This window comes from Euprymna scolopes, chromosome 14 (assembly GCF_053919585.1).
Source record: "Euprymna scolopes isolate OS-2025 chromosome 14, ASM5391958v1, whole genome shotgun sequence".
In the NCBI taxonomy this organism is placed as follows: Eukaryota; Metazoa; Mollusca; class Cephalopoda; order Sepiida; family Sepiolidae; genus Euprymna; species Euprymna scolopes.
This window is the reverse complement of record NC_136495.1, coordinates 72877722-72890443: the sequence shown is the minus strand read 5'-3', so window position 1 is coordinate 72890443 and position 12722 is coordinate 72877722. Positions and strand designations below refer to the sequence as shown.

General features: G+C 34.6%; 1 protein-coding gene across 1 annotated transcript in view; it reads left to right on the top strand.

The window, feature by feature from the left end:
* Nucleotides 1-12722, top strand: part of LOC145293087 (uncharacterized) — an 89489-nt gene that overhangs the window by 13333 nt on the left and 63434 nt on the right. The window contains exon 2 of the mRNA XM_080139448.1: nt 10951-11092. Within this exon, the coding sequence (XP_079995574.1) occupies nt 10951-11092 (142 nt within the window). The remainder of the gene's footprint in view (nt 1-10950; nt 11093-12722) is intronic.

Sequence of the window (12722 nt, the reverse complement as noted above, 5' to 3'; positions counted from 1 at the left end):
ACTGTACTAACATGCAAAAATTTTAAATGTAATGTAAACAGACATTTCGCTGCCCCACTCCCTCCTCAGAGTCTCCTTACAGGCATGATTTTTAATAGTAGTCTCATGGGTCAGTTGTGCTCTAAAAAGAAACATTCATTTTGAATGTGGCCCTGTCATATCAAAGAACCTACTGTTGATTAAGATAAACAGTAGCTCCTAATGTAAATAAAAGAAAAAATGATTTAAACTTCCTCTAACTCATTTCTACTATTATATAAAAGGAACTTTGTATGTGAGTTCGTTCCCTATGGACTTCTGAACGGCTGGGCCGATTTTTATAAAATTTTACACAAATGTACTTTATATGTTTGGCAGTGTTCTTAGATAGATTTTATATCAGAATGTCTTCAATAATCGAAATAATCTGATGAAAGAAGCAACAGGCGATTTTGACCAAAGTTAACACCTTATACAGCCTAACATCACAAGTGTATTTGAGAAGTTTTCTTACCACACAAGCAGAAAGGCTTGGCATATAAAATCAGTAGGTTCTTTGATATGACAGAGGCACATTTAAAATGAATGTTTCTGCTTAGAGCACAACTGAACCATGATACTTGATTTTTGCATTTTAAACTTTAATTCAAGCTATGTTATAAAATAATTTTATAAAATCAACAGTAGGTTCTCTACAGTGCAATGTAGACTACAATGTATTGTGGACTAAGTCACTGCAGGGAGACGTGAAACTTCCTCCTGGTGCACTGTGATGGATCCCCAACTCGAGCAGGTAATCAATTGATTTGATTGAAAAATGATCGATTTCACTGATTTCGATGACAATAAAATATGGGAGTGTGAAACATTTATTGATTCTCATTCAGTCCTGGGCAATATTGCATCTCCCTGCTAATCACATCTAAGTCTCTTAGTAATCGTAAATAAATATAAGACGAGAATAAATCAGTTTCGTTTATCTTGAAAGTTAATCATTGTAAAAAAAAATTTCAAATATTTTTAATTATCCCCTCGACCTATAATCCTTTACCTCGATTGCTGACCTCTAGTAGGAATACATTGGCGTGAATCAATGATTTGCTGTGAATTAATGTGAACTAATCAATCAAATCTTTTCACAGAATTGATTGAAAGATGAGGCAGGAGTGAAGCTTTAATCATCGTTTGTTTGTTTAAAGACTTCCATCAATTGAGGATCTGATGTACAATTCTTATGTATGATAACATTCGTTTACATCATCGTCATCATCATTAACATCATTATCAGGGAAGTGACAGTGACTGACAACCTGGGTGCATCAGGTTCGATCCCAGTTCATTCAACAGAAACACTTTCACTTAGGGATGTTGGCAACCTTCACATGGTCCTTCCCATATTCTTCTGGAAATAATTCCTGAAACGAGTGCCAACTAAAATGAAGATGATGCTGCAGCAGCAGCAACAACAACAACAACAACAGTCGTCATCATCGTCGTCATCATCATCATTATCATCATCATCAGCAGCAGCATTGTAATGTGCTTTACATTCATATTATTTAGACACTGTTCTCAATTTGAGTGTTATTCACACAATGTTTCAGCTGATGTAACCTCTGACCTTCTATAAGTGTATCTTGTCAAACTCCATAGTTTTTCTATCAAACTCGGGAAATCTGCATAGGGTTGCATTGTATAGCTGATGGACTGTGGATTAAATAAAATGTTCTTCTTTATGAAATTCGGTGCAGATTCCCTAGTTTGATAGAAAGATTACCCGAGTTCAACAAGATACACCCAAAGAAGGTCGGAGGGTACATTGACCAAAACGTTGTGTCATTAACACTCCAGATGCGAGCAGTAGTCTGACTCATTCAAATAATATGCATTCGTAGCTGTTAGAAGCAAAACGATTATACAAACATCACGTACGGCTTCCAGTTATAGAACTGTTTAAAAACCAAGTAGAAGCTGAGATTTATTAAACCGTATTTGTTGTAAATTATTCACCCTAGCCAGCTTGAACCGGCTTCCTCCGAACGAGGAAGTATCAAGGGAATATTAAATTCACAAATGGTTCTCAGTTGCACGCATATCTCCATCAGGGAAGATGATAACGTTAGGTTTTTGCAGTTATTGCGGGAAGGTGTCGAGCTTCTCCTACATAGAGCACCTGGTATTTCCCAATCGTCACCCATTTGGTACTGTCCAGGCTCAATGTTGCATAACTTTGGTGATCTAATAAAAACCGGTGTGTCAACATGATTATGCCATACTAGCAGTGAGACCCAACGTTGTCCGGGATTGAATAATAATAATGAAAATTGTTGCACTCTCCCATGCTTTTATTATTAAAATCAGTGAAATCACCCATGTTTTTATAAAATCGATTGATTGCATTAGTTAGGGGCTCTCCCATCCCCCGCAGTATACCAAGAGCAAGCTTTACATGCCTCCTCACAGTGACTTAGTCTACAATATATTGTAGTTTAAATTGCACTGTAGAGAATCTATTATTGATTTTATGAAATTATCTATAAAAAATGACTCCATTTAAAGTTTATAAAAGCAAAAGTCAAGTATTTCAAAAGAAACATTCCGAATGTGGGTGCATGTCCGAACCCCAGTCCAGCACCAGAATGGAGCCCATAAAAAAAAAAAAGTGAGCTTATGCGAAGTGACGTTTAAATCAGACCCTGTGCCAACTTCAGCTAGGCACACGTCAACTATTTTTTTCCCAACAACTTGGCTTGGCCTGGGACTTGACTCTACCTAGCCACTCGACTCTACCTAGCTATTCTAGCAATCCTAACACTATTTAACCCTTTTCCGACAAATTCTACTTTCAAGTCGCCTTTCAAAAAAGCACCTGTATAGAAAATAGTTCTTGCTCTTTTGACTTGTCAGCTGAACTTGCCTTCAAAGTTCAGGTCTATGCATGGTTCAACATTTTAGTGATTTTTTTTTTTGTTTCCTTTATCGCCTTCCCTTGTCACAAAGAACATAAATTCATGATTAAAAAATTTATTTATTGCATAAGAAAAATTTGCGCTGGTAAAAGGTTAAAGACGTCAACAGCCACACTTTTTCAAAGTAATTTCAAACATGAAAATGCATTGGAACCGATATTTTTTAAAAACTTTTTAGTTTTTTTTTTTATTACACTTTCACCCCAAACAAGGCACATTGTTACTTTGATGTAGGGGGCTACTATCAGGAATCTAAGTTGAAGGGGTACTGTGTAGGGAGTTTAGCAGCAAGATGTCTGTTTAGATTACACTTGAACTTCTGCATGTCAGTACAGTTGGGGAAGCAGAAAACCGGAAGAGAATTCCAAAGTCTTGCAGTTCTGAGGAAGAATCTATTAGAGTAAAAAGCTTTCTTACATCTAGGGATCTCAACTGTGTAGGGGTGGGACTTTGCTGCTTGTCGGGTTTGTCGGGGTATTTTCGTCAAGAGGGTACCAGGGCTTGTAGCTCGTCAGAGCATCTACCATTAAAATACTTGTAAAATAGGCAGAGGGATGCAACACTACGTCGGTGGGACAGGAGCTGAAGTTTAGATGACAGTTTGGGACCTATTAGGTTGGCTACTCTCTTTTAAATCCTGTTCAGGAGCGAGAGACTAGTAGCAGATGCACCAGCCCAAATGTGACAGCAGTACTCGATACATGGGCGAATGGTGGCTTTGTAGAGGTACAGGATACTATCAGGCGTAAGTAAGTTTCTAGCACGATAGAGAGAGCCCACCTTCTTTGCAGCAGAAAGGAATATACAGATGACATAAATAAATGATGCAAATGAAGAAGAAGAAGAAGAAGAAGAAGAAGAAGAAGAAGACAAAATTAAAATAGTAATAGTAGCAATAGCATTACTTCAAGGCACTAACATACAATATACGAACATTGACCCAACACGTCATGGGTGTGGTTTTCACTTAACTCGCCAATACAGTTTCTTTATTTGGACCAAAAAAGAGAAAAGAACCCCAATTTGACTTTCATCTTTGCATATGCAGATCTAAACAAATATAAAGTGACTGATTTATTCGGATATCCACAACTTTTTTTTTGCAAATGTTCACAACCGAGATTTATTTTTTACTAGTCTGGGTACCTGGCAGTGCCCGGGTGTTTGGAGGTGTGTGTTGAGCAAAAAAAAAAGAAGAGTATTAGTAGGCAGGCAGGCAGGCTCAAACCCGTACAGCAAAGGAGGAAAACAATGTGAAAAAAAAATGTGACGTCTTTGCTGTTGCACCCATTGCCAAATCGGAAGTGACGTAGGTTTAAATTAAGGCTAGTCAATCCATAAGAGGGGATGACTTTGGAAAATATTGACGAAAAAGGAACTCCTCCCTGTAGACAAGTGACCAATTGAGGGTGAAGGAATTAATGTTTTTAGCCAATTTTAGATATTTATCGTCCAAAGAGTCGAGCTTCAAAACAATACCGATCTCATGAAAATCTGTCGCTTCTGTTAAAAGTTTTAGGCAGACATGCAAACATACATACATGCATACATTTAAACAGACAGGCGAAATTTATATTATAGAAGATGTAGAGTGCAATTTTTTTTTTAATTGACAAAACCTTCAAATAAAACTATTTAAAACAAACTCCATTTTTTTTAATTGACAAAACCTTCAAATAAAACTATTTAAAACAAACTCCATTTTTTTTAATTGACAAAACTTTCAAATAAAACTATTTAAAACAAACTCCTTTTTTCATTGACAAAACTTTCAAATAAAACTATTTAAAACAAACTCCTTTTTTTTAATTGACAAAACTTTCAAATAAAACTATTTAAAACAAACTCCTTTTTTTTAAATAAGGGGGAAAAAATTGTTAAAGCAAACATTTGAATGGCAGACACTGTTCCAGTCTATGATGTTTCATTTTGGACATGCTCCCCAAAATGATGGGCTCTGGATTGAAATAAAAATCATGAAAACATTTCCAAATAAAATTATGAATTTTAGCATTGATTATTACCATAACACTGATCTTTTCTGTCTGCAGTCAGTAAAAGAGAAATTCTAGACCGAGTACAAAATAGACTTCATGGCTTCGTGGCTTAGTGGGGGATGCCCTTTTCTCTACCCTGCAACCTCTCTCCCATAGAAGAGACATTGCAAGCCTATCCTTGTTTTATCATTATTCCCATGGCAGGTGCTCATCTGAACTCCAATCTCTGGTCCCCCCTCGCCAATCTTTCACGAAAAACACCCGTCTAGCTGAATCCACTGTGAAAAATTTCCCCCACTCTTTATCTGTGCCTAAATCAAAACGTGGATTCCATGAACAAAGCTTCTTTCTTAGAACTGCACGCCTGTGGAACTCTGTTCCGTCTGCCTGCTTCCCACCTGACTACAACTTGGATGTCTTCAAGTCCAACATTAACAAATTCCTAATGAACCGCCCCCTTAAGTAAACACTTCATCAAATCTCCACACTAACGTACTGTACTTGCAATAACCCTTATCCCTGAGTGGCTTCCGGGCCTTGATAAGTGGTGACCACCGTGTAAAAAAAAAAAAAAAAAAAAAAAAAAAGGCAATTTTAATAAAATCACATAATAATCAATAATAAAATACATAATTTTATTTAGAAATCTAATATATAAACGGCTATATGTCTGTTTGTCTCTTGGTCTGTCTTCATATTTTCAAACTCTATCTCCTCCGAAACTAAGAGTCACAAAGCAATGCTAGCTGCCTCAAATGATTGGAGTTTTTATGGGTCCTTAGCCGGTTAAAATTGTTTTTAAATGGTCATAAATGGGTCAAAATTGAAAAACAATTTTTGTACACTCATCTTAGTTTATTTTTTATTTTTAATTTTAATCAGTTTATATATGTGTCACGTTGATACAATGGTAACGGTACCAGCTTTGAATGCTACAGTTTTTGTTCTGGTTTCGATTCTAGCTTATGGCACCTGAATACATTTTTTTTTACTTTGAAATCACGACTCTATAATTGCATATACAAAATCTGGAAAAGTTAAAATATCACATTTAAGCGTATTCTATGCTGAGCAAAACCGGCCAACCCACTCCCTGCTAGTGTTTTTATAACTTTTATTTTTATACAAAATCAAAACCTTTGCTATTTGCTTGCCTCCTTACAGGAGCAAAGTAAAATATATGATAAGTTTTTAATGTAAGGAACAAGACATTTAAACAGATATAACACAATTTGAAAAAAGTATTTCGTGAGCGTTTTCCATGCCACAAGAATTCCTTCGGATTGGAATCTAAGTGAGATCTTTTCTAATATTGATTTAATAAACCATTTATGGCGCTTCCAATCAGCTTTGTAAATTTTCAATCATTATATCGATTTTTACTGGAGAGAAAATCCTGTTCCTAACAAAATGTTTTGTAAATAATATAACTGTTGTTTTTTTTTTTTTTTTTTTTTTTTTTTTAAATAAAAATATAAATCCAGAGCGTCTCATTTTGGGGAGCTTATTCTTTCCAAAATAGAGCACTATAAACTGGAATAATGTTTGCTATTAAAATGTTTGCTTTAGCGAGTTTATATATATATATATATATATATATATATATATATATATATATATATATATATACTAGCATGGGTACCCAGCGTTGCCTGGGTTGATATGAAGTTCTGTTTGAAACACACCGGTATACTAATCATTTTCATCATGGGCAATGTGGATACCCCCACAAAAAAAAAATAAAAGAACGGATGAAAACATATAAATATAATCGCCCCAAAAAAGAAGTGTGATACCTTCCCCACTAGATATTTCGGCAGAAGAGCTACAAAGAGAAAAAAACTATTCTCCGGATATTGAGCACTGGAAAGACCCCCCCCCTCCCCAAAGAAAAGATAATTAAAAGTAAATCATGACAACTGTTGTTTCAATAAAAATAGCAGTGAATGCCCGTGCGATCGCAAAAAGAAAAAAAAAATCTACCAAAACGTAATTCCAAAAACAATTAAATGACATTTTTCGTCATTTTATATTTCTAATGTAATCCCCCCCCCCCTCCGAAAAAATTGAATTTGTCATATTTTGGGGGTTCGTTCTGCTTATAAAATTGTGACAGAATGGTTTCATAAAAATTAATTAAATTTATCGTCATTTACTGTTTTACACATTTGGTGAGACTTTCAATTCGGGCCTGAAAGTGCATTTGTCTGCCCCTGCTATGCACTCTCCAAGTCTTCAAACTGAAAACCAAAAAAACTGGTTTCTTTGCAGTAGTGCACAAGTGCCGAATTTTGATATTAATATCACTCGTGGGGGTGCCAGGCGTAAAATATGCTTAAATATGATACTTCAATTTTTCCAGATTTCGTATATATTATTATAGAGTCGTGATTTCAAAATAAGAATAAAAAATATTTAGGTGCCATCAGCTAGAATCGAAACTGAAACTGTAGATGTTACCACTTTACCAATATGACACGCATACAAACAAAATTTAAAAATGGCAAATAAACTAAAATATACAAAATGTTTAACGATTTTTAAAATTTTGACCCATTTTTGATCCCTTAAAAACTATTTTAACCAGCTAAAGACCTATGAAAAAACGGCTCGTAATAAATCCAATCATTTGAGGTGCCTAGCGCCGCTCTGCAACTTCTATTTCCAGAAGAGATAGTTTGAAAATATGAAGACAGACCGACAGACAGACAGACCGATAGACAGACAGACATATAGCAGTTTATATATTAGACTACGTTTGTCTTGCTTCTTACCACATACAAGGCCACAACAGTAGTTATTTATATGCTACAATAAAAACTTAAGCATGATAGTACAGCAAGAAATTAGTAACTAACGCATTTAATGTCAAACAATTATCTCCATGTATATCTAAAGAAATTGGCGTTAAGGAGTAAAAATAGATATCACACCAGAAATCATTAATCTCAAGATTTGATTAAAACTCTTCTTCTTTCTGTTTGTTTCAATTCTTTCGTAGACCAATGCATTTTTGTTGGCAATGAGTGTTTTGTATGTTTTGATGATGAGCAGAAGTGATTATCATTCCACAAGTTCTTAGTTTTGAACCGATGTGAAAATTCTTTATTTCTCCCATAAAGAAAAAAAAAATCCAATCCAAAAAGTATTGATTTGTTTTGATAACTACAAAATCCCACAAAACACCAGGACATTTAGCATAATTAATTGACATATTAGAAAAAGAAGTTGCTGATAACTAGGGCTATGACAACAGCATATTCTTTTCCTTGTTTTGATTCTCAGGTATATATCCATTGATATCTTATATGTTTTTATATATAGTGATGTGGATCACGGTTGATTAACTGTGTCTGTGTCGGATATATACTCGAGAGTCAAAACAATGAAAAGAATATGCTGTTGTCATAGCCCTATTTATAACAGAAGTTTATAAAAACAAGAAAAACCACAAATATTTTATAAAATGTTAAATGTCCTTCTATGAACAGCTGTACAGTGATGTTGATGGTCTAGCCAACTTCAAGCCCTTTGGCTTATGGCTATTGCAAACTCATTAACCTAGTTTTCAAGGATTTCTCTGACCTCTAACGTCTCTAACGAAAGTTGATTTAACAGTAAACCATAAACGGTAAAATCCATGATCGTGAGATTTAAACATTCTGTTGGCATTTTATTTGGTTCTGTTGTGTTCGTAACAATGATGTCATTTGTTGCTATGAGAATTTGCAAGAACACTTCGTATGAGCATGAGACCTCTAATCGAAAAAAAAACAAAAAAACCTGGACTCGATTCTCAGCGACACTCTCCGCTCTAACCAGGTTCCATCCGGTTCTCGAGAACTCAACGGCTCGACTCTCTCAAACATCTTAACTCCTGGCCTTATATTATCTCATTTATGCAAATTAATGCGCAATCGAACCTGCTGATTCGTCGTCTTCTTGTCTCACATCGCTCGAATTTCGAGTTCGCACATGCAGCCCACCTCTGTGACTGAAGTTCACACTCAATTTTCACTACAAAACCATTTATTAACAATAATGAAAATAAAAATAAAAATAAAATGATGACTTTATAAGAATGAATATTGTAAATAATGTATATCTGTCATCTTAATACATTCTTTTCTCAGGGGAGACAATCGTACTTGTTAGAGTTATCTCCCTTAGTTTCCGCTTCTTCCAAGTTCAATGAATTCCACAACTAGTGTCTTTTGATATTTGATGATGATATCTCCATTATAATTCTTGTACAGTTTAGTCTCAAGACATTAAAAAAATGAAAATACCGAAAAAAGTTTAAATTGTATCTAACCGTTATAGAACGAAGTTCTCCGGAAAAAAAAATTTCACTTAATTTCATCAAGTAGTTTTTTTTTTTTTGTTTTTTTTTTACAGCGGAAAAACACGTTTTTATGAGACCGCGTTGAAGGCGGCCATATTGGATTTTAAAAAAATTTTGTTTGAATTTTAGAAATGTCAGAGGGAGATAACTCCAGTTAAAGCGCTGACACCCCTTCCCATCTTTTATACTAGCTTTTCTTCCTAAAAATCGAACATTTTGCTCGGTATCATAACAAATTGTTTTTTCGCTGTAAAAAAAAAAAAACTACTTGATGAAAGTAAGTGAAATTTTTTTACGGAGAACTTCATTCCATAACGGATACATACAATTTAAACTTTTTTCGATATTTTCATTTTTTAATGTCTTGACTAAACTGTACAAGTACCAAAGTTTGTCTGTGATAGACGAACCATTTAACTTCATATTTGAAATAAGTAGACAACAACAGATTAGAGGTTAATAGAAATACTTTTTATTTTAGTTTGTGCTAAAACGGAGAAGAGTCAATTTTTACAAAAAGGGAAACCATGTATATTTGTAAATTGTATCACGTCAGTGTACGTGCCTATATAGTGAAAATCAGAGATATTTGAAGTGAGGTCAGGCGTTAGACAGGGCTGTGTCCTGTCCTCTGCTGTTTTCAACTATGTGATTAATTATATTCTCAACAGAGCCTTTCGAGGTCACAAAGAGGTTGCGGTTGGGTGAGGTGTGACCGTGTTTAATCTTGATTATGCAAATGATATCGTCCTGCTTGGATCAGTTGTTGAGGAGGTGCAAGCTGTGAACAATCAAGTGCAGACTGTCGCTTACAGATTAGTGATGCGCATTAATGCCTCCAAATAATGGTCATGTCGTCACTGATTGACTAGGGTACCTGGCAGCCACTCATGCTGGATGGAATTTACCTAAATAAGTTGTCTATCTAGACTTTACTATTACGCCAACTTATATTGTGATAAAAAATAGTACATCAATTTATGTGACTGCTACAAGTGTAATGTGTTCAATCTTACGTTTCTGAATTTTTGAGATGAGGATTGGTTATTTGTATCATTTGGATTCTTCGGACTACAGTTCTCATCTTGAGTGTAATTTTCACAACGTTTCAGTCAATGTAACCTTTGACCTTATTCAGGTGTATGGTGAAATGTTTCTATCAAACTTGAGAATTTGGACAGAATTTTAAACGGAATCCTTTATTTATTTCACAGGGATAGCATGCTCTTGTTCTGTCGGTCATTACTGGATAAAGGTCATAGTCGTTAGAATACTTGGAAAAATCAATTGTTAAAGTGATATTCTCCTGAAGGTTGTAGGTTCAATTCTCAGTGTGGACGACTGAAAAATACAATTGTGAAGTACTTAGTCATCAATGACGAAACGAGAGCATGCTACCTTTGTGAAGTAAATAAAGGGTGCTGTTCAAAATTCAATCCAAATTCCCGAGTTCGGCAAGATATACCTGAAGAAGGTAAGAGGTTACATCAACCGAAATTTTGTAAAAATAACACTCAAGATGAGAACAGTAGTCTGAAGAATTCAAATAATATGAATGGCTCAATCTTGTCAGGGAATAGGCCCTGTATGTAGTCATTTGACACTATAATTTATTTGTTTGATCTTTTTTTATTTTTATTTTATTCATTTTGCGTTGCAGGCTTTGGTTGTTATTTCCACCATCTTGTTTGCGATTTATTGTTACTTATATTTTGAGAACGTCCATTTTCATGCCATACATGCGTATGCCCATCTTGGCTATTCGGAAGCACAGCATCAAGTTGGACAAAGATATCTTCACGGTAAGTTTCATATTTGCAACAAGATTACCAATTCTAAATCGTCCTCATCTACGTTTATATCCATACATATATTACATTTCAGGTGTAGTGTTCGTTTATAATGATGTATTTTAATATAATAATAAGTGTTCATTCAAACTCTTTTCTGATTATCAACTATTTAAAAAGAAGCACTCTGGCTTGGGACAACAATAAACTTGTCCCAGAATTCCTAGAAAGGTTATTCCATCACTGACTGAGAACAGAACAGAACAGAACAGATACTACACTTTGAGCCTATCTCTTGATTGCCTCTTGTTTTATTTATCTATAGATTTATTCCAGAAGGGAAATAATTTCTAATGGGGAATAATGCAAGATATTTAAATAAGACAACTTACCTCCCTTGTCCTTACAGGCTGTAATCGTAACTCCCTGCAATGATGATTCCAAAAAGGATGAAACACTAATGTCTGTAGGTATTTAAATAATTATAGTAATAATTATGTCAGCCCCTACCAATTATTATATTGTACTTACTATATAGTTGTGATTAAAAAAAAAAAAATGACTTCTGTGCCATTAACTAGAATCGAAACCAAAACATATAGCTCTCCAACCTTATCCGTTGCGTTCGTGTATGACCTAAAAAACTGCAAAAAAAAAAAAAGAAAGAAAGAAAAAAAAATATCGGTATAAATTTTAATTCGCGCATGCGCAGGAAAAAAAAGAAAAGAAAAAACACGTATAGTCACGCAAGACCAAGATCAATGTTTTTTCCAGAATTGTGACCCCTTAGCAGCTATTTTACTGGATAAAAACCCAATCGAAAGTGTGTTACAGGTACAAACACTCTTTATATTAAATTTCAACTATGTAGACCTAATATTCAGAAAGGGATTTGGTAGAGACTTTTTGTACACACACCAAATATATATATATATATATATATATATATAGTAAGTTATAAAATATATATGGCGATTAAGCTACACTGAATATTCCGCATTTCATCCACTTTAGGACTCTTCCGGCTTATGTGCCTGAAGAGTCCTAGAGTGGATGAAACGCGGAATATTCAGTGAAGCTTAATCGCCATATATATTTTATAACTTACTAACTAGCTCTACCTACGTATTGAGTACTTTTGAAGTAAATACTTAAAGCTTACACATAAATTTATACTTTCATATATATATAGTTATATAATAATTATTAAATACCTACAGACACTAGTGTTTCATCCTTTTGGGAATTTTCAATGCAGCTTGTCACGATTAACACCAGTTGATAGATTTGAACCCGGCAATAGAAGACATCTCTGGCTTCATTAGCAAAGACCCTATCCATTCGGCTACCTCTAACTGCGAGAAATGCTGTTGAATTTTAAGCATTTATTTCATTAAATGTTTTTGACATAAGTCAGAGTGATCTAATCATTATATAACGATTTGCGCATAAGAGATAAATTGACTGACTTTTTAATTCAACTGAAAGTGCTCAACAATAAGAAACGAGTTTCTTAAAGGGGCTGACATAATTATTTACTATAATAATTATCAAATACCTACAGACACTAGTGTTTCATCATTTCGGGAATCTTCAGTGCAGGGTGTCACGATTAACACCAATTGATAGATTTGAACCCGAC